This window comes from Canis lupus, chromosome 21, assembly GCF_011100685.1.
Source record: "Canis lupus familiaris isolate Mischka breed German Shepherd chromosome 21, alternate assembly UU_Cfam_GSD_1.0, whole genome shotgun sequence".
Lineage (NCBI taxonomy): Eukaryota > Metazoa > Chordata > Mammalia > Carnivora > Canidae > Canis > Canis lupus.
This window is the reverse complement of record NC_049242.1, coordinates 40,111,982-40,139,724: the sequence shown is the minus strand read 5'-3', so window position 1 is coordinate 40,139,724 and position 27,743 is coordinate 40,111,982. Positions and strand designations below refer to the sequence as shown.

Genomic DNA, 27,743 nt, shown 5'->3' with positions numbered 1-27,743 from the left:
GGTGGAGTCAGCTAAAGTCCCAGTCTAGGCTGGGAATAGGTGACTGGAATGGCTTCCTAGAGGAGGTGACATGTAGGCCAGGTCCTCAATGAGTAGAAGTCAGGCAGGTAGAATGAGGGACTAGCTATGAAAGATATTCCAGGCAGAGGGAGCAGCCCTTACAAAGGCCTGGAAGAAATTTGAGCATACAGTATGTTCTTCGGGGAGTCTTGGCTGCCAGCGGTGCTGTCTGGAATGGGCTGAATATGCCTCTGTTGTTGCAGAGACGTGGAGAAGGTGGAGCGGCAGGCCGTCCCTCAGGCCAATCATGCAGAATCCTGTCGAGAGTGTGGCCGCGTGGGATCTGGACATACGAGGGACTGTTCTCATCGCAGTCACGAGGATTCCTTTGGCTTTGAGAGGCGAGAGCAAGAGGAAGAACGGTACCGGTCCCAGAGGGAACCACTGGAGGGCAAGCGGGACAGGAGCAAGGCCAGGTCCCCTTACTCGCCAACTGAGGAGGATGCCTTGTTCGTGGATTTACCTGGTGGCCTGAGAGGCCAACAAGCACAGCCCCAGCGGGCAGAGAAGAATGGGGTGCTGCCCACCACATATGGCCCAGTAGAGCAGAACGGGACCGGCGGGTATCAACGGGCCTTTCCTCCCAGGAACAACCTTGAAAAGCACAGCCAGAGGAAAAGCAGCCTGGCCCAGGTGGAGCACTGGGCAAAAACCCAGAAGGGGGACGGCAGGAGGTCAGTAATAGACTCGGAATGGCTGCTACTAATGAGCATAGTAATGTAATAATAGTCACTATCATTTCCCCAGCACGTGCTGGGGAAATGCTGGCTTTACACTCTCCACCTCCATTAGCCCTGTAAATTCCTGTAACAACCCTGCAAGGAGGGGGTGATATCCCCAATTTAGAGACAAAGAGACAGGGGTGTGGAGACGTGAAGGAACCTGGCCAGGGCACACAGTCGTGGTGAAGCCAGAGTGTGGACCCGGGACTGTGAACCCGCCAAGCCTGTAGGAGATTACATCAGGGGGTTCCTGGGTCCCCAGTGACTGCACCTTCAGACAGTCAGTATATAGAGAGTAACTGATCTTCTCTTCTTACTCTGCTACTTCCCTGCATCCAGGAAATATTTGTGGAAACTAGAGTAAATACAGATCCATTTTCAATTCCAGGCACACAGAGAAGTGCTTAGGCGCTGTTGACAGTAAGCTTTATCATACCTATTCCTTCAAGAAGCAGTTTTTAATTATTTTAGAGGGCATGCAGTTTTGGCTATTTGCAAAGCACTGTTTGTATTTTATTGTAATTTTAGATTAATAAAGGCGCTTTTCTGAATGTGAAAAATTCAGGGTCACCGGCTTCCCCATTTTCTCCAGAAGCCGCTGTGTTTTGTCCTCCTTAGGAAGACAGTATATCGTTTCATCATCCTCGGGCTTCTAAAACAAACCCCACTGACTGAAGAAGCAATAGCGAAGGCCCTGGTGCTTTCAGAAAGTTCCCTGGGGACTTGAGGGGCTGCTGTGGTTGTGCCAGAGCTCAGGCCAAGTCTGCCACAGACTTACTTGCCTGATCAACATGTTCTAAAGAGCCACGTATCATCTCCGTGTTGGTGGGGCCCAGACTTTCTCCCTGTGGGCTGTGGAGGCAGCAGTGCTCCTAAGGGAATAGCCTCAGCCTCTTTCTAGGTGTGTGGTTATGCTGTGCATGTGTAGGTTGTGTAACCTCTTTAATCTGGTCTTGGTTGGGCACTTGTGATGGTAGATGGTGGAGAAATTACAATGAAAATCCTCCAAGGAATTGGTAGACATTGTTATGGGACAGACTGGGCAAAGGAAAGCCTTTGGTGTCATAGCTAAGATAACTTCCCATTCCCATCTAGGACTGACCAGGTGTCAATTCCATTTGTTCAAATTTTGTGTCTTACTGAAAACAGAAAGCTACACAGAGGAGGAAAGTTTCTATTCTTGGTGCTGGGCTAGGTAGATCCCCCTGGGAGGTGATTCTAAGTGCCTTCAGTGCTGAATGAGGTTGGAAAGCTGGCAGGCATTAAATCATGCAGGTCTCCTACTCCAAGGTAAAACAATTTAGATATTATTTGAAAAAGCAACAGGGGAAACCACTGGAAGGTTTTAAGCAAGTAGGGGAGGTTATCTGGTTAATAATTGAGGAAGAAGAGCCCAGAGAAGATACTGCTACAATAGTCCAGGATGTAACAGTGGACATAGAAAGATTTGAGGTACATTTTGGAGGTGGAAACAGCAAAGCTTGTCAATGAGTTGGACGCTCTGGATGAGAGAAAGGGAGGAACAGGGATGATCCCTAAGAGTTTTGACTTGAACAACCAGGTAGTTGCTGAGACAGGGAACACCTAGGGGCAAGATGGGACAGGGGCATCTGGGGAGGGGGTGGTGCAGGGCGGGGGTGGAAACAGTGTTCCCGTTTTGCACAGTAAGTTTGAGAAGCTTATTAGTTATCCAAGGGGAGATGTCAGGTAGACAGTTGGATATAGGTTATGGTGTAGAGGTTTGAGGTCTGGTTGGGACCAGTCAGCACATAAATGGTACCTCAACACTTAGAAGATAGTCTAGTCGAAGAGGGATCCCGCAGAGGAGACAGCATGGTCAGAGAGAAACTACTCATGGTAAGTTAGCTATTTTCTCTTATATGCCACAGCTCCTAGGAACTGAAGTCAATACGGGCAGGCTAGGGGAGGTAAAAGCAGGAAAAAGCAGAAATAGGGGAGGCTAGGAAAGCTAAGGGTTTAGCCCAGATGAGCCTGTATTTCTTGCTAAAAGAGTTTGGATTTAATCTTGGAGGCCTGTGAAAGCCATCAATGGTTTGGAGGGTATTGGCAGGAAAGAGGCATCAGGACCACCTGGGGAGATTTTGTATAGCCTGGATAGTCCCTACTACATCCCTATTCCAATACAGCAGGTCCGTGTGTGTGAAGAAGTCTGTCAGGCACTTCTGATGTGCCCTGCCCAAAAATGAGAATGGTAGTTTTAGTAAACCCCTTATTCTTAAAGGTGTTTTTTTTTTAATTAATATATGCACATAGTTTAAGGATTTAAGTATGATTCCCATCCATCCCTAGTCCTGGTTTCTGTCTCTTTGAGGCAGCTACTTTCAATTCTTTCAGTGGTTTTCCCAATTTATTTCTGTATTTCCAAATAAGATACACCGCTCTTGACTTTTAGCTATGTATAGGCATTCTACTGTGGAAAATAAGGATTGAAGTCTCTTGCTCCCCACTGTGCCTTTCCAATAGACATACACTTACCCTTACCCTAGCTTCACAGGATAGCATAATTTTTGTATAGATCACTAGTCAGTTTTTATATTACTATGACAATATAAATACTCATAGCTGGGCCATATGGTATGCTAAATTTAAATTTCAGTTCAACAATTTTTTGTTTTCTGGTGTTGATAATTTTCACACTGGTGGCTTGGTTTTCTTTGTACCAATTAATTTCATCACCAAATTCTTAGCTACATGTGTAAATCTGCTTTTGCTCAGTACCCTCAAATAATCATTAATCCACTCACAAAGTAAAAAAAAGATCCAAATACCAAAGGATAAATATTGAAAAATAAGTGTCCTTCTACTTTATTTTGGAAACCTACTTTCACTCCCTAAAGACCAACCACCATGTTAAGAAAAATAAACCCTACCCTTCACTTTACTTTTTTCACTTAATGTTTCTGTGTATATGCAAGTCTATATGTAGATATTTGAATGTATCTTGATGAATGAATCTATCTTTCCATATCAGCACATATAGACTCATATCATTAAATTGAAATAAGCAGAGTACCCCATTGTGTGGATCTACAGTGGTATTTATACCATTCCCTATTGATGGACAGTGAGGTCGGTTACAAACATTTGCTATTACAAATTATGCTGGAACGAACATCCCTGCCTCATTATCTCTACGTGCAAGTACTTGTATATTTAAAGAATAGATTGCTTGAAGTGGAGTGACTAGGTCAGAGGATCTATGCCATTTTAATTATGATAGTTATTACAGAATTGCCCTCCAAAAATACTGTTTCAGTTTATACACCACCCAAAGTGTCCTTGTTTGTCAACCCACATCAGCACTGAGAACTACTGTTTCAGTTTCTTGCTCCAGTAATGGAAGATGGTTTAGATGGAGAAGAGCCTGGAAAGAGAAAATGATCAAGTATAAAGTGGTCATAGCTTGGATAGGAGACCCAAACCAAAGCAGTGAAGATGGTGAGGATTTTGAGGAGGGTGGGTAAGATTCACAGATGTTGAGGTTGGGTAGGTATAAGACTTGGTAAACTGCTTCATCAAGGCTGGGAATGTGTGGAGGGACACAGGTGGTACTGACATTAACAGGTTTGGCTTGGTTAATAGGTAGATGTGGTACAGTCCGGATGTTAGGAGTTTTAACAACACTCCCCTCCCTGCCCCCCATGTGATTCTAATGTGCAGCCAGGCTTGAGAATCCCTAGCTTAGAGTGAGCCATAGCAGAGGGCCAAAGGCAGGATGCTGAGGACCTCCAACCCAAGGGGTGGACAAAAGCCATCTCTGTGAAGGAGATGAGCAGGATATGGGGCTGGCAGGGTGGGGGGAGGACAAGTGGAGTACAAAAGAAGGAGTTTCATTTAGAAGGAGTCCAGTTTGTACTTGGAATGAGGACTTCTCCTTGGAGCTGGTGCCCTCTGAGGAAGTTGGGAGCCACTGAGATTATCTGGAACTTGCTGGGACTTTTGGTTCCACTGAGGCTTTAAAAAAAATATATTTTATTTATTTGACAGAGCAAGCACACACAAGCAGGGGGGTGGCAGGCAGAGGGAGAGGGAGAAGCAGCTTCCCACTGAGCAAGGAACCCAATGCAGGACTCTATCCCAGGACCCTGAGATCATGACCTGAGCTGGAGACAGAGGCTTAACCAACACTGAGCCACCCAGATGCCCCTCCATTGAGCTTCTTGATGGGCTTACATGGGCAGACCTGACCCTCCGTTCTTAGAGCTAGGATTTTTAAGTAATTAGGTCAGGGAGGCACACAGTACTAGGAGAGGAAGACAGGAAGAAACCAGAAAAGGTTGCATGGCCAGTGAGAAACTCTTTGTGGAAGGGGCACAGAAAGGAGTTTCAAAAGCTGTGTGACTGCTCTGCGGTTATAAGTTGTTGGTTGAAATGTCTCTACATAACTGCTTCTGGCAGCCCGCAGCCCACAGACCTGGGTCATTCTGCTACACACAAGGACCTGTTCTTGGGGCCATATAAGGGAGATAAAGGATGATAAGTCAGTTGCAAGAAGATGACAGGATTGGGGAAAGTGTTGGACTTTCCTTGCATGTGAGCTGGAAGTTTGAGCCTTTCTTATCTAAGGGGCAAGGTGACATGAAGCCTGTAGATGAAAACAGTTCATTGGCCTTGGAGGTCACTGAGCACACAGCGAGAGGAGCTTCAGTCTAGTGATGGAAGCAGATCTCAATGGACTGAAAGGGAAAAGTGGGGAATTGACACCGTTTCGAGAAGAAAGCGGTCTGTCTGAGTAAGTGAGGTTGACAGTATGATCGTTCACTTGTATCTGGAAAGGATTGCATCTTGCATTCTCAGAAGTGTTGTTTTCCTTAAAGGTATATTTGTAATATCTTATAGTCAAGGAATAAGTAGATCTGGCTGCTTAATGAAGGAGCCTCCAACATTTGAAAATAGAGAAGAGAGATGTATTTCTGTGCTTTGTATGATTAAGACTGTGCTAATCTCATTAGATTGGACACATTAGAAATTGGAAGGAGGGTTATTTGCTCTGTAGTATGATCTCATATTTGTGGGTCTAGGCCACACAAGAAATTATTTCTAATTGTTCTTTTAGTACTCGGAGATACATATTATGTTTCACATCATTAAACTACATTAGAATGATGTTCTGTGAGGACAGGCTGACATATCCTTAGAATTTTACATTCTAAGAGATTGTTTTGAAATTCTAGCCTTCCATCCCCCCACCCACCCCCGTATTTAAAGCAATTTACATACTTGTAAAATAAAAAGGCAGGAGTGGGGATGGATTCAAGCACTCGGCTATTACAATGAGGAACAGAGTAGACAGTGAAAGTCCTGCACAATTGATGTGGAGGTTAGGGTGAGGATATCTGCTGCATAAGTAATTGGTTATCAAAATTGATTTTGCATTTTGATATGATCAGTTTGTAGGAGCTGTATCTGAATATCCTGTTTAGTGCCTTTTGGGACAGGGAGGCCCCATGGCACAGAGCAGGATATGAGGGTGGGAGACCTGGAACTTTCTTTTTGGGTAAGGATGGGTTTGGGGGCCAGCAAATGGATCTGCTTTCAGGGGCAAAGCCACTATGGGTGCTCCTATCTGTTTCAGTGGGATCTTTACCTCTTCTTACAAACTTACCCTCCTTGTGTCCCCTCACTCCACCGTTGGTCAGTTATCTTGGTTTGGCCTCTGGAGCTCACCATTGCACTGGGTTTTTTAGGCTTGCCCCAGGATGGCCAGCAGTGCGGGTTTGGAGTATGGCAGACAGTGTTTAAGCAGAGGGCACAAGTGATAGGATGAGCTGAGGGCTTTGGGGCCCCTGTGCTGGGACTCTGACTGTCAAGGTGACACAGGCACTGAGAGCAGGCTGCAGAACCAGACCACAGGGGTATGGGAGCACAGGTAGGACATACTTTGCATGGTCTGAATTTTGCTGCAGCCAGAGTGAACAATAGTTGGGCGTCCCCAGGGGAGGCCCCCAACCTGGTTTCTGCGCTGCAACCTGCCATTGCTACTGCTTGACGATTCAGCCACTGCCCCTTCCTCAGAGACACCTGCCCTCCTGACTTTGGGAAATCAGTAGCAAACCCTGCCACCTAGTGGCAGACGGCCACGCTAGACGGACACACTAGGACACGTCTGGCTGAAGCGATCTTAAAATTACCTCCCGTAATTGCAAAGATAACAATAAAAAGAGAAGAAGGCTACCATTTTGGAATGACAACTGTTTCTAATCCCCACAACAGTCTGTTGGGTTCTTAGTACAGAGGTCATAAGTGAGGAAGTGGTTAAATGAGATGAATTTAAGAACAATTAAAACAGCACTTCTCAAACTTTGGCCACCTGGGGGGCTTGTTCTGACTTGGCAGGTCTGGGGTGGGGCCTGATAACCTGCATTTCTAACAAGTTTGCAGGTGGTGCTGATGCTGCCCATCTATAACCATACTTGGGGTGGCACTGACTTAGAACAGTGGCTGGGTGGTTATGCATCAAGACTTTTTCAGACTGTGGACAATACTAGAGAATGTGAGAGAGTTCCTGCCCTTGGAGGATTTACAGCTTGGCTAGGGAAGAGGTGTCTTGCAAGGATGAAAAAGTTACATCAACAAAAGACCTTGGACAAGCTTCCTACAACACAGTAACTAGGTCAGAGCAGAGTGGGAGTCCTGAGGGCTGCAGAAGACTTCTGTGGAAGGGGCCTGAGACGGTGTCATGGAAGATGAGTGAGATTTGGGTGAATAGGACAAGGGGAGCCCTTACAGGTAGGGGAATGAAGAACAATATTATGAGGATAGGAAGAGGTGGAAAGGAAGAACCCATTGAGAAGTAGATGCTGTGAATCAGGCATAGAGCCTGCGTTTTCTTACTTGTCTCATTTACTCTTCAGAACAGCCTGATGAGGGAGATAATCCTGTCCTCCTGTTACAGGGGAGGAAGCTGAAGCTCAGAGCAGTCCAATCAGCTGCCTTGGGTCACATAGCCCGTGGTGGTAGAGCTAGCATTCAAACCCCGGTCAAGCTGTCTGCGTTTCTCCACTTTGAGAAGTTGCCAAGCTTTGTAGGAGTCTAGGGTGAGGCTCTCATTCTTAGAGTCCAGCAAGGACAGGGGTTGCCTAGTTGCCTAGCTTGCCCCAGCCCAGTCCTTGGCCCTGGTTGGAGAAGCAGGGAGAAAACAGCAGGACTGCAAAGTGGGTTGGGATCAGGTGCTAGAGAGGGGTAAGTACCAGGCTAAAGGGGTTCAATTTTATTTCCTAAGCAGTGGGGAGTCACTGAAATTTTTGGAGCAAGGGAGTGATTGGATCCAAGTAGTTGACTGTAGTTGACTGTGTACAGGGTGAACACTGGTTAGGAAGGGCTCAGAGTGGTGTAGGGAGAGATGATTAATCAGTATCTGGACTAGAGTAGTAGAAAAAGAAAAGAGCTGGTGCCAGCCACTTCCTTTAAGAACCTCCAGAATTTGGTATTGAGGCTACCGGCAGAGGGCAAGTCTTGGTGACCTGGGGCATTATGAGGCATTTCCTAGAAATAGGCACACCTTTTTGGAAGAGCTGACTGAAGGAGAGGGAGAGGAGAAGGCAGGTTTCCTCACCTTTCACTTGAAGTGATGGATGTGGGGCAGCCAGCCTGCCTGGTAGGGAGGTTGATACCCCAAAGATTGCTAGAGAACAATGGTTGTGGAGTCCTCTGCATAGGGAAGGGAGTGACCGAGGTCCTGGGCATCTGCTTTGATTGTTCTCTGGGGTTCTTACAGAGCTGTCTCATGTACCTGACATTGTGGATTTACTTAGCTATGTTTCCAAAAAACCGGCAGATCCCATGCTGGTTGTCTTACCCATCTTTCTCCTTTGTCCTCAGCCTGCCCCTGGACCAGACCCTTCCTCGCCAGGGTCCTAGCCAGTCACTATCATTCCCAGAAAACTACCAGACTCTTCCTAGGAGCACCCGACATCCCTCAGGGGGCTCCTCGCCCCCTCCCCGCAACCTGCCAAGTGACTACAAGTATGCGCAGGACCGAGCCAGTCACCTGAAGATGTCGAGCGAGGAGCGCCGGGCACACCGGAACGGCACCGTGTGGCAGCTCTACGAATGGCAGCAGCGCCAGCAGTTCCGGCACGGCAGCCCCACGGCACCCATCTGTGCTGGCTCCCCAGAGTTCACTGACCAGGGCCGGAGCAGGAGCATGCTAGAGGTGCCCCGCTCCATCTCTGTGCCTCCATCTCCCTCAGACATCCCTCCTCCAGGCCCCCCGAGGGTCTTCCCACCCCGGCGGCCACACACGCCAGCGGAGAGGGTCACCGTGAAGCCACCGGACCAGCGGAGGAGCGTGGACATCTCCCTGGGGAGTTCTCCCAGGAAGGCACGGGGCCATGCCACCAAGGTAAGACCCTGGAGGGTTGCCAGGCAGCTGGGGTTCAGCATTCGGGCACCAGGACCCTCACATGGTTTGAATACAAATTTGAGCAGTTTGGAAATAATGATAGGTGACACCTACGCGGTACTCTTAGGTGCCAGGTGCTATGCTAAAGGCTTTTCTTTAATGCTTACAACAGCCCTATGAGGTAGGTGCTATTATCATGCCCATTTCACAGATGAGGACTGAGGTATTAAGAGATGAAGGATCATACAACTAGAAGTCTGCTTCCTCGCAGACTGGAAGGCAGGAAAAAGTATCTGTGGTCAATCGTTTCAATAACTTATAATAACCCAACCTCAGCTTTCCCTCTCCAACGGGCTTTGCCAGTTTACCGTTGTTATAACCTGGTAAGAAAGACCTGGAGCCCCATTTCCCAGATGAAGAGGGGTAGTGCCTTGTGGCAGGAGGCCCCGGCAGAGAGGGGCAGAGGTTCTCGGCTGCAGGGTGACTTCCTGTCTCCCCACTTACAGAACTCCTCTCACGTGGACCGACGCTCCATGCCCTCCATGGGCTACATGACCCACACGGTCAGCGCCCCGAGTCTACACGGAAAATCGGTAAGCCGCCCCTCCTCCGCCCCACCCCCCATGAATGCGGCACCTCCTGCAAAGTGCCGTCTTAGCTGGTTTCCCCCCACCCCCAGCCAGCCCCGTGCAATCTGCAGGGCAGCTGTCAACCCCCACTTTAGACAAGCTTTAGCAGAAGCTAAGGCTCAGAGAAGCCCAGGGACTTGCTCTGTGTCCTCCAGCTGACATGGGGTTCCCCCCAGATCAGAGGGGGAGCTTGGGGGAGGTTAAGGAGAATGCAGGCTTTTCTTCTCAGGCAACATTTTGCCCAAAGCCTTTCCCCAGCCACCTGCCTTTCTGCTGCTCGCTCTTCTCCTCTTGTCCTTGCGTTGGTTAGTTCACTTCGTCTTCAAAGCTCAAGTCGGGGTGAGGCTGCACTGGTGGTTGCCGTTTCCTGAAACAAAGTGTTTCCTGCAGCCCCTTTTCTGCCAGCGCCTTTATTTGTTCTGATGACACAATTAATGCAATAATTACTTAATGGTGTCACGTCAGTGCTGTCCCGGCCCCGGGGTGAAGAGTAATTATAGCGTCGTGCTCCTGTGGTGGCTAATTTCCTCGTGATGTGTCTACACACCTGCAGCTGGAGGAGCTCTCACTGCTTCTCGCCCGGTTACGGCGGCACCAGGCCAGGTTGGCCAGTGTGCGAAATCTCGCCGTCGGCCAGTTACTGCAGCACCAGCTGACCTTTCCCGCCTGCCAGGTCAGCGCTGGTGGGCTCGCTCAGGGCCGGGGCCACCCTGGGGGCAATGGAGTGACGTGCTGGCCCGTGTTTTCCTGTGCCCACGCTCTAGTCCGTATTTGCTGTCTGGCTCGCTCCCTGCCTGTTTGCTTCTGGTTGCTGTCGCCAGACACTGCGCAGTGGTGTGGGGCCCCCGCCTCTGCTCCTGGGGAGGAGACTGCATGTGGTGTGAGGGACCTGAACTGTGGCTTCTCCAGCTGTGAGTCGTGACTGCCAGGCTGGCGTGTGGTCATGTCTGAAGGGCTGTGCTGGCTGTCATCCTTGTTGCCACCGTGGCTACTCCTTGGGATGCTGAAAGGTGTGTTTCATTGGTGTCAACCTGGAGGAAAAAGGCAGGGTGCCCTCTCTCATCTGGAGGGTGCCCTGGGATTGACAAAGCATCCTCACATCCCTTATCCTAGTGAACCTCACTGTACCTGGGAGAGGTTAGGCAGAACAGAAGTTACTACCACACCCAAGGCACTGGATCCAGAAGGGGAAGTGACTTACCTGGGATCCCTCAGCCAGTGGCATGCGGGCTGGAGCCAAAATTCAGGTCCTTTCTGGCATAGTTTATAAACCTAATGAATGGGACATGGAGGTTTGCAGGCAAAACCTGCAAAGGTCGGCAGAGGACAGAAGAAGGAGGATGACAGGAGTGTCACCTCCCTTGATAGTCCTGTTCTAATGAGACCTGAGAGACTCAGGAAATATAGTTGGAAAAATGAATGTAAGTGAACACAGCAAAACCCCTAAGCTGTGAATTTGGGTGATTTTTTTTAAAGATTTTATTTATTCATGAGAAACACAGAGAGAGAGAGAGAGAGAGAGAGAGAGAGAGAGAGAGGCAGAGATACAGGCAGAGGCAGAAGCAGGCTCCATGCAGGGAGCACAATGTGGGACTCGATCCCTGGTCTTCAGGATCAAGCCCTGGGCTGAAGGTGGCACTAAACCGCTGAGCCTGCTGGGCTGCCCTGGGTGATTTTTAATAATATTCCTCTGCTTATTCCTCCTTACTGCCATTGAAAGTATATAGGGACCGGGCTGATTAGGGAAGTAGCGATGGATAAGGGGACACTTTAGGGATAGAAATAGCATCTTGGAAGTCACCAGTGTCCCTGTCAGTGGTCCTTCAGGTCTTCTCATGCTTAAAAGCAGGCTGAACATCTCACATTGTTTACTTGTTTTATATCAGATATGTAAACAGGGCCCTCTCCCCCAGCTCTGGCTTGCCTTGGTTTGCTGGGAGACCTCTTAGCTTGTTGGGAAAGTGGTCCCTGGGGCATTTTTCTTAAGCTTTTGCCACCCCTCTGCCTAATAGTTAGCTTATGTGGACTGTTACATGGGAAACACAGGTCCTAGAAAATGAAAGAGTCATTTGCTTATTCTCTACTGTTTCTGGTAATTACACTGAAGGACTCAGCAGACTGTCAGAGACCGTGTAGGCAGACAGGTCCGACATTGAAACGACCTCAGCCAGCTCCTGACATGGCTTCATGCTGAGCGAAGGGAGCTGAAACTTCCAGTAACTGCTGGTGCTGAGCATCCTAGAACCAAAGGTTGTGTCAGGACCTACCTGGGTCCCCATGTCATCTCCCTGCCCCTTCAAGGCATTTAGCCACACTAATCAGAGGGTCATTTTGCTTCATGCATACGAAGTGGGCCAGTGCAAAGGTTTGACAACAAGGATCGGAGCATTGGTGATTGACAGATGCCTAGCGCAGGTGTTGTGTGCCCTCTTCCAGCCAGACCCCTCTAGTTCTGTCTCAGGAGCTCACCACTGGCCTCAGTTCATCTGCGCTGCTGCCCTAGCCCTGTGGTGGTATGTGTGCTGTCTCCCTCCTCCCCACCAAACTGTCCCCCGCAGCCAACTGGGGACTAGCTGGCTTTCCCCACAGTGACCTGCAAGATCCGCCATGCAGAAAGAAGGCTCTAAGCTACACTGACACATTGGCGCTTCCTCTGTGGCCCCAGATGTGTTAGCCTGCTGTGGTTCCTTGAGCCCAAAGCTGTGCAATGTTGTTGATTCACACACGGAGCCCCAAATTTTGGAAACCCTTGGTGTTCATAACTGGCTTTTTTCTCTCTGTGCTTCATTTGAAGGCTGATGATACCTACCTCCAGCTGAAGAAAGACCTGGAGTACCTGGACCTAAAGGTGAGGGATGTCAGGGGTCTTGCCTCCCTTGGACACACATCTTTCTGAACATGTCGGCCTCATTGGAGCTAAGCCCAAAGCCAAAGGCTGCACAGGTCTTACCAAATCTGGATCCCAAATGAAGACATGTCCTGTCTATATCAGAAGAGATTTGTCTCTTACTGCCTCTAACTCAGGGCTCAGTTCCTTGTGAGTTCTGCTGTAAGATTTCTGGCTTATGGAATGAAGGCATGGGATCCTCATCTCTTCCTGTTCTTGGTTGGGACCCAAAGGCTCTTCCAAATAGTAACTAGTTCCTTCCTCAGAGCTGATGGTGGGGTTAGGTTTGGCTCATAGGGTGCTACTGATGTACGTTTCCAGCTACGAGTATTTTGGTGGATTTTTGGTTTTGTGCTGGAGAAGCAGGTTCCAACTGGAATTCTATAGGCCCACCATGGTCTCCCATATGGGAGTCTCCCATATAGATTGTCTCCCATCTGCATTTAGGAGGTGAGCATTGGGCTCCTCTCTGTAGGTGATAAAGCTTCAGGCTTGAAATCAGCCTTCAGAGCACAGAGAGTTGAGAAAGCTGGTGGAGAAGTGTGAGAGGCATTCTGTGTGAAAGAACTGCTATTGTTTCCTTACCACAGCTCTCTGAAAGCTCCCACTGTGAAAAACACTTCTGATGCCTAAACCATGAAATAGACTGAAGGAATGTGACCTTTAATTAACTGTGGATGTGGAAGAGTGGGAGGGCCTGTGGGAGGACACCCAGGCGATTGCCACGGGACACGCCTCCCTCAGTACCCCTGTGTACCTGGCTTGAGGTATTTTTAACATGAGGATTGTCATCCAGCCTTGTAGAAGCAAGAGGGTTAACATTAGGCCCTGCAGCAGCAGATGGGGGCCCTCCGCACACTGAGACAAGATCAGAGCCTTTGATTAGGAGCCAACTAGTTAACTTCCGTATCTGATGAGCACTTGCTGTGTAACCAACTCTGGAGAAGCCTAAGGGACATGGAAGAGAAAATTGAGATTCTCTGGCCCTGAGAAACTCCCAAATATCCTGGATTAGAAAAAGAAAATCTCCCAAGATAACATAGACTTGTTTGCAATGAGCTTACAAAGATCTGTGTGGCTTAGTGCTCAGAGTGGAGATAGTGAAGATCACCATGGGCTGTAATGCTGGGAAGCCTTCTGGAGGAAGTGGCATGTATGTGGAGCCTTGAAGAGACAGAGGGTCTGAGTTGGTTGAAATTAAAGGGAAGAGAACAGTGAGAGGTGAGGTTGGTGTGGCTAGGGCTGGAGGAGGTGGACCCCACAGAAACTTCTTTAGGAAGGAGGAGTACAGTGAACAAAAGTCAGACTTGACTTTCTGACATGAGCAAAACAAGGATGGTTCTCTTAAAACCAGGACATTTCCTAGCTTATGTGGCAATCAGATCACACAGAACATGAGTGAGTATTGTAAGTATGGTAGCACTGCCTCAGGATGCAAAATGTGCAGCCCAGCCTATCCCGCTGTGCCCTGATTCTGGGCAGGGTCCTTCCACCATCCCACCCCTCAACTGACGTAGAGAGAGATCCACCCACCTTCACCTGCCCTATGTTACCACCTCATCTCCATCCCCTAGCCTCCCCAGTAGCCAGTCACTATGCCACCTCTTTATTCTTCTCACCCCCCTTCAGGGCCGTGCAGTCAACCAGAAGTATTTATGGAACATTCACAATGTACCTAGGCTGGTAAGAGAGGTTTGTTTGGCTCCCCATCAGCATGGGTGTACCTTGAAACAGTCCTCAGAGCGCTTGGTGCATGATACAAGAGAGACCTTAAAGAGCCTGAGCTGGAGTACTAGGAAACCTCTGTCTTCTGATTCTTATTTTTGTAGGATAGCAGACACTCACAGCTGGTCCTGGAGGGAAGATTCTGTTCAGGTCCGTTTTATTTCAAGATCATAGAAATTGAGTTAAAAGGGATTTGAAGAGAGAAACTGAGGCATAGGATAGCAGAGCCAGGAGTCCTTGGATGTCCTGACTCCCGATAGGAGCTTAATAGCAATGGAGGGTATAATGTGTGATGGTTACTGTGTTTTGCTAAATTATCTAACTTCACAGTAGCCCTGAAAGGAAAGTGCTGGTATCTTTTTTTTTTTTTTTTTTTTCCCACTGACTAAGGTTCAGAGAAGTAAAAGGCTTTCCCAAGGCCACGTATGTGGTTACTGGGGAATTAATATTTAGGTATATCTCTGACTCTGAAACGTGTTCTTGAGTCACCTTGCCTCCCAGCCTTTCTTAAAATGGTGTTTCTGCTACTGTAGACCCAAAGGCATTTCAGTTTTTGGTGGAGCTGAACTGGAGCCGTTATCCCAGGAAGTGTGTTTAATGTGATAGAGGCAAGGTGCATCCTTGGGGTGTTTCACTAGCTAGGAGCTGTCTGCACCCAGAGCATTAACTGGTGACTTTCTGGAAGTTGTCACTCATATAGAAAACAGATGTGGTGATACCAGAGTTTCCCCAGTCTTTGTTATTCCAGTTGCTAAGCTCCTCTCAGAGAACTTTTCCCCCAAATGAACTACACTAGTAGCGGGGAGATGCTGGGGTTTGTGCTGTGTGTGAGTTGTCTGTCTGGTGTGGCTGACAGAAAGATTGGCACCGCCTTGGCCTCTCTCCAAGGTACAGGGTGCCCACATCAGGGAGGCAGTGAACCTGCTCTGCTCTGCTCTGCTCAAGCCCAGCTGGGGTATAGGGTTCCCAGATGGTGTCTCACTTTAGGACCCAGATGAGGAAAGGCCTGGAAGCAAAGCAGAGGTGTTGTGGGCCTATAGAACCATGGCTGAGGATGTATTAGGCAGGATGCTTTTGTTTGCAGGTATCTGAAACCCAAATCAACCTGTTAAGAAGCCAAAGAGGGAATATACTGCTTCTTTTAGCTAAGGGCTACATCTCAGGGGCTCAGGCCATTTCATCACTGTTCTAGTTTCCCTGGTGTGTGGACTGCCTCCACATGGCAGAGAAGGTGGCCACCTGCACACCCAGGTTCCCTTCCAGCTCAGCCTAGCATCACCATGGGTGGCCACTTGCAAACCCAGACTCCCTGTGGAGTGAGGGAGGGGTTCCCTGATGGGAAAGCATGCTGGGCAGAAACAAGAAAACTCAGCAGCAGTTAGCACAGCTGCACTGCAGAGTGGTGGAGACAGCTCTGGGTAATTCAAGAGACATATAGACAGTCTGCAAAGTTCTGAAATGTTGCCATGTGTCTTCTGTGGCTGCAAGGGGGAATGAAGACAAATGCATAGCATGCGTCAGCTATACTGCAATGTAAAACAATGGGTAGCAGCTACAAGTAGAGGGGTTTCTAAAAGGACTTGCTCAGGTTGTGCGGTACCCCCCATCTCAGGGTGCAAGTGAAGCTAGATGACACTGTGGGGCAAGGGGTGTGTGTGTGACTATATCAGGAAAACCCTGAGGCCCATTGGCTCTTGAGATTGCAACATGCTCAACAAAATAAGCTGATGCTGAGCTCAGTTGGGGTCCCTGAGATGAGGGCCTCTGTGGATACAGTTGAATGGGCCTTGAAGCCCAGCCTCGGTGTGGAGTAGCAGTGACATAGCCTCACCATGACCAGCTGCTCATGAAAAGTTCCTCTGGGTTCTTGGGGGCGAGGTGGGGCACAGGTGGAGAGGAAAGAGGGAAGATTTTTCTGGGGGAAAAATAGCTTCCCTATCCCCACTTGGTTGGCCTAGGCTCCCCTATGTCCCTGCTTCAAAGGCCACAGATTTAAGGATCCAACCGCCCCCCTCCCCCCACCACCAATCAGCTGATGCTCAGCTTCCAGAATCAGTTGGTGGTGTTTGCCTCCCCACATGTTGTAAAGCTTTTTCTCCCCAAAAATGAGTATTTGTGTTGTGCTGCCAAGTGCCTAAAGGCGTATTCCACTCTTTTAGAAGACACTCTATATTAATGCTCTTTTTGGAAAATATTTACTTGGTGGTGCCAGGGTGGAAAGGACTCCACCTTGATTAAGCATCTGTTCCTGCCTGGCAATGTTTGGGCATGTGTTGTTCATTATTGCACTTGATCTTCTCAGCAGCTTCAAGCAATAGGAATTACTATCCCTACCATCCTAAGAGTCCAAATATCAAGAGAGGTCACTTCCACTGTAATAGGTCTGGAATTTAAACCCAGTGTCTAGGGCATCTCGGGTGGCTCAGTGGTTTAGTGCCGCTTTCAGCCCGGGTTGTGATCCTGGAGACCCGGGATTGAGTCCCATGTCGGGCTCCCTGCATGGAGCCTGCTTCTCCCTCTGCCTCTCTCTCTCTCTCTCTCTCTCTCTGTCTCTCATGAATAAATAAATAAAATCTTTAAAAAATACATAAATCTAGTGTCTAACTTTACACCTGCCTTCTTTCTTCCATATACCATGTACTTTGCCCACCCTAAAGTTGTATTCACTGAATTGTGTTTCTGGTGTCATAGTTCTGCTCTTCAGAACGATATACCCTGGCTAGGTCTGAAGAAGCGGGTGTTGGGGTCACTGTTGTTGACAGCCTAGATTGCTTTTATGCATCTGTGAAGCACAGCTGGGAAGGGGAGGTGGAGGAGAGGGTGTCTGCTGCTGCTCAGGTGGTGCCTTTAGGGGTAGAAGAGGTTGCAGTTAACCCCACAGAGGCTGTTGTTCCTGACTGAGGGATGTGTCATCAGTGACTCTGGTTGCTTGGCCTCTTCCTGACTGAACCTGAGATCAGGGCTACTCTGTTCAGGGTCTGTTTCCAAACTTAGCCTTTAGAACAAAGTTTCTTAGGTTGTGGTCTGGAACACCACCTATTTCAAGATCACTTGGGAGCTGATATTTTTTTGAAGTACAGAACCCAGGGGTTCTGTTGAATTAGAACCTCTGGGAATGTTGCCCAGAATTCTGCAGGGGTTTTTTGTTTGTTTTATTTTTAAATCAAGCTCTGGGATGATTCTTGTGCACAAAGAAGTTTGAGATCTGTTGTTCTGGAGCAGGGAGTATTATTGTTTTTTTTTAAGATTTTATTTATTTATTCATGAGAGAGACACAGAGAGAGGCAGAGGCAGAGGGAGAAGCAGGCTCCCTGCAGGGAGCCTGATGTGGGGACTCGATCCCAGGACCCCAGGATCACGCCTTGAGCCAAAGGCAGATGCTCAACCACTGAGCCACCCAGGTGCCCCTGGAGCAGAGATTATTAACCCTGGTCATGAACTAGGACAACCAGGGGAACTTTTAAAATGAGTATCAGTGCTTTGATCCTACCCCTTAGAGACTCTGGTCTAATTGGTAATAGTCAGGTATTATTCTTTAAAAACAAACAGGGACATCTGAGTGGATCAGTCAGTTGAGCATCTGGCTCTTGATTTTGCTTAGGTCATGATCTCATGGGTTGTGGGATCAATCCCTACATTGGCTTGCATGCTCAGCATGGAGTCTGCTTGAGAGTCTTTCCCTCTCCGTCTATCCCTCATCCCCACTTGTGTGTGTATTCTTTCTCTCTCTCTCTCTCAAATCTTAAAAAAAAAAAAAAAAAAAGGCAAACTCTCTAGGTGTTTCTAATGTATGGCCAGGGTTGAGAATCATTGTTTCAAAGCAGTGGTTCTCAAAATATCCCAGATCAACAGCATCAGCAATACTTGGGAATTTGTTAGAAATGCAATGTCTTGGGTCCCACCCCAGATCTGCCCAGCAAATCTGTATACGGTTGACCCTTGACCAGTGTATGGGTTAGAGGCACGAACTTCTTGCATTGTTGTAAATCCAGAAATAACTTGACTCCCCAGAACTTGACTATTAGTAGCCTATTGTTGACAGGAAGCTTTACTGATAACTAAATCAATCAACACATAGTATAGATATTATATGTATTACATACTGTATTCTTATAATAAAGTAAGCTAGAGAAAATATAAGAAAATCATAGATGAGAAAATTTATAAGACCTACTGCATTTATTGTAAAAAATCTGCATATAAATGAGCCCTCACAATTTAAACTCACATTTTCAAGCTATATTCACTAGCTGTATTAACAAGTCCTCCAGGTGATTCTGAAGCATGCTGAAGTTTGAGAACCGCTTCTTTATAGTAGTAGTGGTTCCCAGTCTTGGCTGCACATCAGTATCATCCAGGGGTGCTTTTAAGGATCTGGATGCTCAGGCTCTACCCCAAACTGGTTATATCCAAGTCTCTTAGAGTAGGACTCAGGCATCATCTATCTATCTATCTTTCTTTCTTTCCTTCCTTCTTTCCTTTCCCTTTCCCTTTCCTTTCCCTTCCTTCCCTTCCCCTTCCCCTTCCCCTTCCCCACCTAAGTGAGTCCATTGTTCAGCCAGGATTGAGATCCACTGTTTTAGCCGGTAGGGACAGTGTTCCCTCAAAGGAGCTGTAAGCATTTGGGATCACTGGTAAGATATCATTATTTAGATGAACATAGTTGTGAAGGCTAGGGTCTAGGGGACTGAAGGTGGAAAACATGGGGCAGGGATTAGACTGATGCATGGCACCATCCTAGTGATTCAGAGTCTTACAGTGTAGGGTAAAAGAGGACAAAGAAAGAAGCAAAGTCCCCTCTTGCCTTCTGCAGAAGAAACCAGAAGGAAGCAGGCACTGATAATGGCCCTCTCACATAAACTAGCCTGCACAAAGATCCTTCAGGCAGAGCTTCTTGTCGTCTATTTTATAGGTGAGGGAATGGAAGTCTGGACAGGCCAGCAGCCGGGAAGCAGCACAACCAGACTGAGAGGTGATCATTTGATTGCCTAGCACACATCCTCCTTAAGGTTTCCCCTGGCCAGTTCCCCCAAATTCTGGCTCCTTCAAGTGTCTTTTGATGTCTCACCTGTTACGTTTTGTTATATTTGCTTTTTGTTTGGAACAGATAAAAAATAATGAACCTTTGATCAACGTGCTTTACAAAGTGCTGAAGAAGTCAGCACGGGGCTGTCGGCCCAGGAGAAGCGTAAGATGATCTGATCTGTGTCTCCGAGCGGGGCCATTCCATTGCTTCTGGCTCAGTGCCGACCTCATCACTTGCTTACCCAGGGGCTCTCCTGACTGCCCCCAGGCTTCCTGCAAGTCATTTTGGTTTATTTTTTTCTCCCGTTGAAACTCCCCTCCTCATTTTGGCCGGTGCACCAGGCTGAACCTTTCATCTGCGGTGTTCTGTGCCTCCATCTTTTGTGCTGCCACGGGGGTGGGGAGGGCGTGCCTGGCTTGCCACCAGCTTGTGTTGTGTTCCCATTCTCTCTCATCTGCCTCCATGGTGAGGACTGACGTCGACCGTGACCAGTGTGGTCTGTGTAGTCAAGCGTGAGTTCCCCGGGAAGGGACGCAGTTCCTGGTCACCTTGGAACAGCTGGAGTACCCTGAGATTTCACCATGGCCCTGGGATCAGGGTGGCTTTTCTCTGGGGTGGAACGTTGACATTTGAAAACAGTCAAGGGTGGGACTGGAACAAAATGGACTCTCCCAGATACCCCCTTTGACTGATGCTGAAGTAGCCCCTGAGATGTGGCCAGCTTTTATAGCTTTCCGAGAGGCTGCAGGATAGGAAGCAAGTGCTATGTCCAGTCATCCTGAGTCCTGAGAGAAGGTGTGTTGGGATGTGGTGGAGGGGAGGTGAAATACGTGGGTGACCTTCAGTTCCTTTCTGGGGCACATACTCTTTCAAATGGGAGGATGCCCAATGACTTTCATTTTTTTGTTTTGTTTTGATGACAGAGATACCTGAGACCCATAGTGACATTTTAAATGGATCTAAACATTGCTATCACAAAGCAAAGTTTTAAAAGGAAAATTAGATGTAATAAACTACTTGTGGATACTCGTAGTAGCCTTGACTCTCTGGAGCAAAGGCAAATTCAGAAGTTTAAGGGGCCTCTGAGCTGGGTAAACACTTTCATGAAGCCCATGCTCTGAAGCCTGTGCCTGTTATTGTATAGGAGTAGGCCCAACTCACTCTATTTTGTTACATTCACAGGTTCACTAAACAAACATTTCCCAAATATCCTCAGTATGCTGGGCCCTGACTTTAAGGATACAGAGAAAATATGTCACAGTCCCCACAGTCACCCCTAATCAGAGTTACTGATGACTGAGGAGGAGACAGCGTATCATCTGATGTGTACTGGGAGACACAAGATGTGGGAGGATCTTCCCTGAAGGGCAGGGGACCCAGTTGGAGGGAGGGAGTTAGGGAAAAGCAGCAAGTGTCACCTCTGTGGAGTCTCTAGTCCTAACAGACTCAGCCATCTGAATTCCTAACTCACAGCACCTTAAATGCAGCCATTAAAAGGGGACAAGAGAGACGGCCCCTGGGTGGCTTAGTTAGTTGAGCAACTGCCTTCGGCTCAGGTCATGATCCCAGCGTCCTGGGATTGAGCCTCACATTGGGCTCCCTGATCAGTGGGGAGCCTGATTCTCCCTCTAATGTTCCCTCTGCTTGTGTACTCACTGTCTCCCTCTCTCTGTGTCAAATAAGTAAAATGAGACAAGGGAGAGTTACCTCTTAGAAAAAGAAGGTGTACTAATATTCTGAGGGAGAAACATTATGTGTCAAAATGAAAGCACAGAGACTTAGGAGCATTTAATCAAAGGGCAAGTAGTCCTAAAACACTAACTTCTAAGAAATTCCATATTACTGACATGGAATATCAGTTTATAATGACTCTGATTCATCCCTGAAAGGTTGAACTTATTTGCAGTTCTATGAAAGCAGCGTAGGACTTACTTTTAGAAACCTTCCCATCAAACAGTTTCAAAGGTTCAGCTTTCTCAAAATGCCCTTTTTGTGTGGAATACGTCATTCCTTTCCTGATGGTGCTGGATAAATGAGGCATTGCTCAATTAGATTCTCTGCCTTGCTATTTCAGTATCAAAAAGATAGCGTCTATTAAAAGCTCCAGTGAAATAAGGGAAAGAGTTTTGCTAGGAGGAAAAATTCCCACAGCATATCTCAATTTGAAAATGATTTCTTCTTAGGAAGTGAGCCAAGGGTCAGCCCCTTGGAGAGCAGACAAGCTCCTTGTCCTCTGCTCTGATAAAGGACTGTGACACAGAGTGACCTCCTTACCTTTACCTGCTGGGTTCCCCTGAGTTTAAAGGACCAAGTCCTGCCTGCGAGGTCCAGCTGTTGGTGGTTCACCAGGATTAATTCCACCCCTCCCCACCTTTCCCACTCCTCTGTCCTTGCAGGAGCCAGCAGTTTGTCTGTGGATTGTGGCAGTAGTCCATGTGTTCTGTGACTCTGTGTATTTGTATGTACACGTAATTTGCCAGTCTGAAGAGCAGAATTTGGCTGGAGTTCTACTTTTTTCCAGGAATTCTACAGCATTGACCCACACGTGCTTCCCCTTTGACCTACCTACAGTGCAATAAGCATTTGCTAAGTGCCTTCCATTGTGCCAGGCTTTATGTTCAGGGCTGGCTTTACCAAGATAAAGAAGACGGTGGTCCCTGCCCTCTACTGTGGAGCTTGGGAATGGGTGGGGGGGTGTGTCTGCAGCTAGACTCCATCCTCAGCCCAAGGCATGGAGAGGGCATCATTCCTTGACCTTGACCTTCACGTTTGCTGCTGATGATAGAGAAGGAGGAAAGCAGGACAGTTGGGCACATGAGTAGCTTGAGTTCTGAGAGGAATGTTTGCCAATATATTTCTGCTGCTTATTCAAACAAACTTACTGGAGCTTTCAGATGGAGTAGGGAGAAAGAGAGGGCTATCTTTCCAGCAGCTGTCTGTCCATCCACACTGGGACCCTCTGCGTGGTATATCTCGGTCATGATGGGTTCCACCCTCTGTTTCCCTGGTCACATCTGTAAAATGGAACTTAGCAAGTTGGCCTTCCCTGCATGGGACATGCTCGACCTGGCCCTCTCCAACCATGGCTTGGCTGTGGGGGTGCATCTCTGGAACAGTCCCTCCACCTCCGCCCCACACAGCTTTTGGCAAGAAGGAGATCAGGGGAAGTGAAAACATGGGCTAAAGGATTGGGTTTAGCTTTGTAGGGGTCAGTAGGAGATGCCAGCCTGGTGCCCACATGTGATCAAGGGAAGGATGGACAATGTTGTGAATGCCTGCTGACCCATAAGTTTGGGTGATTTTTGTCTACTGCTTTTTGGCTTCCTTCCCTGAGAGATTTTCTTCCCTGAGAGGATTGAGTAACTTGTGACTTATACAAATATGACCTAGCCTCAGTTATTCAGAGATCAATGGAAAACCCCAACCAGGATTTATCCAGGTTCCTTCATCCCTTGACCTGATTCTCTTCCCAAATGGTGTAGGGTAAGAAAGGCTCACCTTGCTTGTGGGGAGGTAAGAGCCTCAGAGGCTTCCTTTAACTGAGGCTTGGTGATGCCCCAGGGACTCGCTGGTTCCTCCTCCTCCACCTGCCTGCCCTGGGTTGGGTGTCACTTCTGTAACTTGGATATGACGCCAGGTTCAGTAGCAAAACTATGTCTTTTAAGTCTTCCAGGATTCATACTGAACTTGTTTGGGGAAAATTTAAGCTTCCATAGTTAATGATACTATAATTCGAACGTCTACTTTTTCTTTAAATTTGAGAAATTTACAAGTGCTTCTTGGATCACCAAAAGGTCTTGGTTTTTCCGTAAAATGAAGTAGGCATAAAAATCAGGTTTCGCCTGAGTTTTTGCTCCTTTCATGCCATGACCCTACCCACCAAGACCTTCACACTCTTCCATTGTGGGGCTAACTCTCCTTCTCAAGATCTAATCCTTGAACCTCATGGTTAATCTCATTTAAATTGTTCGCCTCCCAGATGACGGGCCGGGACCTTGTCAAGGATCGAAGTCTGAAACCAGTGAAGATTGCGGAGAGTGACATTGACGTGAGTGAGCAGGGCAACAGGCTGACCACCCCCCCTGCCCCGCCCCACCACCCCCGGCTGCCTGCCTCCCCCTAGATTGGAGGCCGGCAGCTTCAAGCAGGGCTCCATGGTTCTGTAGCCAAGACTTTCTGATCACTCTTCAAGATCATGCCCTTTTCTCATCACCCCAGGCTCTTTCCAACCTGTTCTTGCTCACAGGTCAAACTGAGCATCTTCTGTGAACAAGACCGGATCCTCCAGGACTTGGAAGACAAGATCCGAGCCCTCAAGGAGAACAAAGTATGCACCGGTTTTGCATAATCTTGGGCTGGGTGTAGGGGGGTTTTGTCATGCTGTCTTTCCTCAAATATAGATTGAATTCTCATGTCACAGGTATTCATTTATCCAGAACAGGTGTTAGTTTATTCAGAACAATGTGTTCGCTTCCAGGGGCATTTGTATCTAAACCTGGAGGAAATCTTATGGGGAGACTTCGGCTCTGCTTATTCCAAGTGCCACCTACCCCTCCTCCACCTGAATTGTGCTCTGGCTTATCTCTCCTCGGGACCCCCGTGAAGTCAGCCAGGGAGAGAAGGGCTCTGCTGGCTGAAACATGGTGACCCCAAGCCCCTGAACTGCATGGAGGAGGGCTGCCTTGGAGAACGTAGCCATGTTGCTAACAGGACAGAGGCTGTCATTTCCTAAAGCTCATTTCCTCCCAGGATCTGGGCTATGGAGGAAGCAAGCCTGGATGGGAGGGGAGGAATAGGCCAGGAGCTGCCAATGTTTGGTTTCTTAGATCCTTAGTGTGATTTTTTTTTTTTTTCCTTTTTGAACTTCAGTAAATCACTATATTTGTGATGGTAAAGATTCATAACATGCCCTTTTCACCAAGAAAACTTAAGAGAATTTTCCATCTACTCTTTGATGTATCCTCATAGTTTATCCCATAAAGAGTGGATGACCTTATGCCCACTTCACAAATGAAGAAACTGAGGCACAGAGCTGTTAGGTGTCTTGTCCCAGGAGGCCACTCGGTGGGCAGTGGGCCCTTCAGCCTCAGTTAGAGCCAGCAGGTTTGTTTGTATCTTGGCATGGGATGGGGAGGCCTCTGGGGACTGTCCTGCTATCCTCTTGTTCTTTGACCCTTGCTCCGTGTAGGACCAGCTGGAGTCTGTGCTGGAGGTATTGCACAGACAGATGGAGCAGTACCGAGACCAGCCCCAGCACCTGGAGAAGATTGCTCACCAGCAGAGGTTGCTGCAGGAGGACCTTGTCCACATCCGGGCAGAGATCTCCAGAGAGTCCACTGTGTGTAGAGGGTGTGGAGGGTGGAAGACACTCCCCTCCCCTCCCCACTCCCCCAAGATGGGCTGGGCAGGGGGCTGCTTCTCCTGTTTCACAAGCTGCAGTTGAGTTGGTGACCAGGGACGTGAGTCTTGGAGCAGCAGAACTTCTCTAGGCTGCCTCCTGAGAGTAGTTCACCTTGTTTGAGGGTGACACGTCTGTCTCTGCTGGTACCTCAGGATGCTTTCCATCAGTGACTCCTGTATGGCTACAGGGGCACCCAAGGGACTAGATTTCTCAGAACAGGCTCTTCTCCTGATCTGTGTGCAGTTAATTCCCAGATGTCAGAATTTCTACTTTTTAAATTTATCCATCTGATGTGGTGCAGGCCCTTTCTTCCAGGGCTGGGAACCAAAGCATCTCCAATGGTGGGAGAGGGGACAAACAGTTCAGGTGGCCAGGGTCAGAGCAGGAATGAGAAGACAAGCCCTGTCTCTCTCCTGCCATGCCTGGCTGAGACCTGCTGGGCTCCCCTTTCCTCCTGCCCTGGCTGGGTTAGCAATGGTCAGGCGTAGAGGTGCTCAAGGGGCTATCTGGGGGACAGGGGATAACTAAGACTCAGGAGCATTCCCTTGGCCAACAGGAGATGGAAAATGCCTGGAACGAATACCTGAAGCTGGAGAGTGATGTGGAGCAGCTGAAGCAGACTCTGCAGGAGCAACATAGAAGAGCCTTTTTTTTCCAGGTGACCCATGGACTCTTCATCCCTTCTGATCTCTGTTCCTTCTGAGAGCCTTCACCTGTGGGGCTGTGAGCCCTGTGAAGTGGCCTTTTTTTCTTCCACTGGGATTCAGCCTGCTTGCCCCTCAAGCTCTCCCTCAGGGATCCCTTCCCCCTGCCAGGCTGTGATGAGAAAACTCACCTTAGCACCCCCCTACCTCTCTCCTCTGGAAGACAAGTTCTTGGTGTTTTTGTGACTGTTTTACTATGAATCATTTGGGGCAAACAGCCCTGAGAGGAAAGAAATACCAACCTGAGAACCTTACAGAGACTTGAGAATGAGCTATGTTTCTGTAATTCTCCACCCCATCTTGGCACTACTCACTTAGCAGCAGGAAGCCCTGCCTCCATCCTGCCTGCCTGCCTTTGGTTCCTGAAGTTAGATGTTATTAGTCCTTCACGGAGGAGGTAGTGTGAATCTAGGTGCATTTCAATACCTCTGGGCTCTGGGCAGTCAGTGCATTTCTTTCTTTCTTTCTTTCTTTTTTTTTTTTTAATTTTTTTTTTGGCCACTGCCCAGTGATGGCTTTTGTTCTCCCCAGTTGGGTCTTCCAATTGTCCAGTGTTTCCCCATTTTGGTGCCTGATTAGGTTTCTGCCCCACCCTCAAATTTTTTAAACATGGAAAATAACCTTTTAATGAACCCAGCTTCAGTGCTACCATAGCTCCTCTGTCAGAGTCCTGACATGAATTCGATTTATGTGAAATCAGTAAGCATTAATTGAGAGACTTCTTGTACATGAGGCATCATGCTAGGCTAATTTTGGTACTGAGCTTGCTAATCTATGAACTAGTTCTAGCCAAGGCTCTTCCTTCAAGTGATTTCATGAATATAATGATCTGAATGTCAGCCTGCCCAGAGAGCAAAGGAATTCAGGGGAGGGATTAGGTATTTGGCCTGGGAAAAAAGCCTGCTGTCTCACCATTGGGAGCTGATTCCCAGAAAGCCTGGTCCAAAGCCATGTGGAAAAGACTCTTGCTTGCCTGTGGCTCAGGGCTGACCTGCTGGTTCCCCCAGAAGTTGTCTGTCTCCTGCTGCTATTGTCTTTTTTTTTTTTCCCCTATAATTTCCATGTATCCAAGCTAACATTTTCTTATTTTTGTTTTTTGGTACCCTAGCACTTAGCATAGTGCCTTGAAAATATCAGGTGAATTTTGTTGACAGTGTCCTCCTTCAAATGATTATTTCTAGTTACTAGTTTCTTAAACTGTTCTATCCCATTATTACTCATCTTCTTGGATCTTCTTTAATTAATTTTAGCAGTGATTTTTTTCTTTTTTTTAAGCTTTTTATTCATTGTTTTTCTATAACTATAAAAATAACACATGAATGCATCTCTCTGAAAAGGCCAAACAGTAAGAAGGAAAAGCAAAAAATGAAATAAAAACTCCTCTGCCTCTCTTCCTTCTCTGCCCCAGTCCTGTCACCTGCCCCATATGTAATCAGTGTGTGGTTTTGCCTTCCACACCATTTTTGTGTGTTTTTAATCATATACCCATCCATAGAATCATATAATTTATTTGGGGGCAGGAGTTGGGTTTACTTAAAGAGGAATCATACTTACACATTGTTTGGTAACTTGCTTTTTTGTGACAACTTTATGTTGCGGAAATCTTTCTGGGAAAGATCTCTCCAAGTTTATGTTGCCTGATACAGTGGCTATTTAAATAAATGTAAATATAAATTAATTGAAATTAACTAAAATTAAAAATATATTCCTCAGTCACACCAGGATCATTTCAATTGCTCAGTAGCCACGTGTGGCTGCTGATTGGACAGTACAGATTATAGAAGATTTCCATCATCTCAGAAAGCTGTGTAAAGTAAAAGAAATTAGTTCTTAGCTGCTGAATAGTATTTCATGCACAGTATTTCATAGTACTTTAGCCAGTCTTTTCTGATGGGCATTTAAGTTATTTGCAGTGTTTTGCTTTTATAAATGGTACCACAATAAGCATTTATGTAACTGCCTTTTCAAGCTCGTTTATAAGCACTTGGCTAAGATAGACTCCTAGGGTGGACTTGCTAGACTGAAATGAGTGTACATCTTAAATGTTGCTGGAGGCTGCCCAGTCACTCTCGAAAAGGCTGCACACGTTTGCCCTCCCACCCTCAGTGAATGAGGGTGTTGAACTTGTTTATCCACATCCTCTTCAGTATTTGATATTATCAGTCTTTTTGGTTTTTGCCAGTCTGCTGGCTGAAAAAGGGCATCTTGTTTCACTTTGCATTTA

At 47.6% G+C, this 27,743-nt stretch overlaps 1 protein-coding gene across 13 annotated transcripts in view; it reads left to right on the top strand.

Moving 5' to 3' along the window:
- The window catches only part of PLEKHA7 (pleckstrin homology domain containing A7), a 219,696-nt gene that overhangs the window by 169,783 nt on the left and 22,170 nt on the right, over nucleotides 1-27,743 (top strand). For 9 of the 13 annotated variants that reach the window (XM_038569155.1, XM_038569165.1, XM_038569158.1 and 6 more), the window contains 10 exons: nucleotides 264-734; nucleotides 8,625-9,147; nucleotides 9,654-9,740; nucleotides 10,330-10,449; nucleotides 12,571-12,624; nucleotides 19,496-19,576; nucleotides 23,394-23,462; nucleotides 23,661-23,741; nucleotides 24,603-24,752; nucleotides 25,372-25,473. In XM_038569155.1, the coding sequence (XP_038425083.1) occupies nucleotides 264-734; nucleotides 8,625-9,147; nucleotides 9,654-9,740; nucleotides 10,330-10,449; nucleotides 12,571-12,624; nucleotides 19,496-19,576; nucleotides 23,394-23,462; nucleotides 23,661-23,741; nucleotides 24,603-24,752; nucleotides 25,372-25,473 (1,738 nt within the window). The remainder of the gene's footprint in view (nucleotides 1-263; nucleotides 735-8,624; nucleotides 9,148-9,653; nucleotides 9,741-10,329; nucleotides 10,450-12,570; nucleotides 12,625-19,495; nucleotides 19,577-23,393; nucleotides 23,463-23,660; nucleotides 23,742-24,602; nucleotides 24,753-25,371; nucleotides 25,474-27,743) is intronic. The other 4 variants (XM_038569162.1, XM_038569160.1, XM_038569159.1 and 1 more) reach the window with 3 other exon arrangements.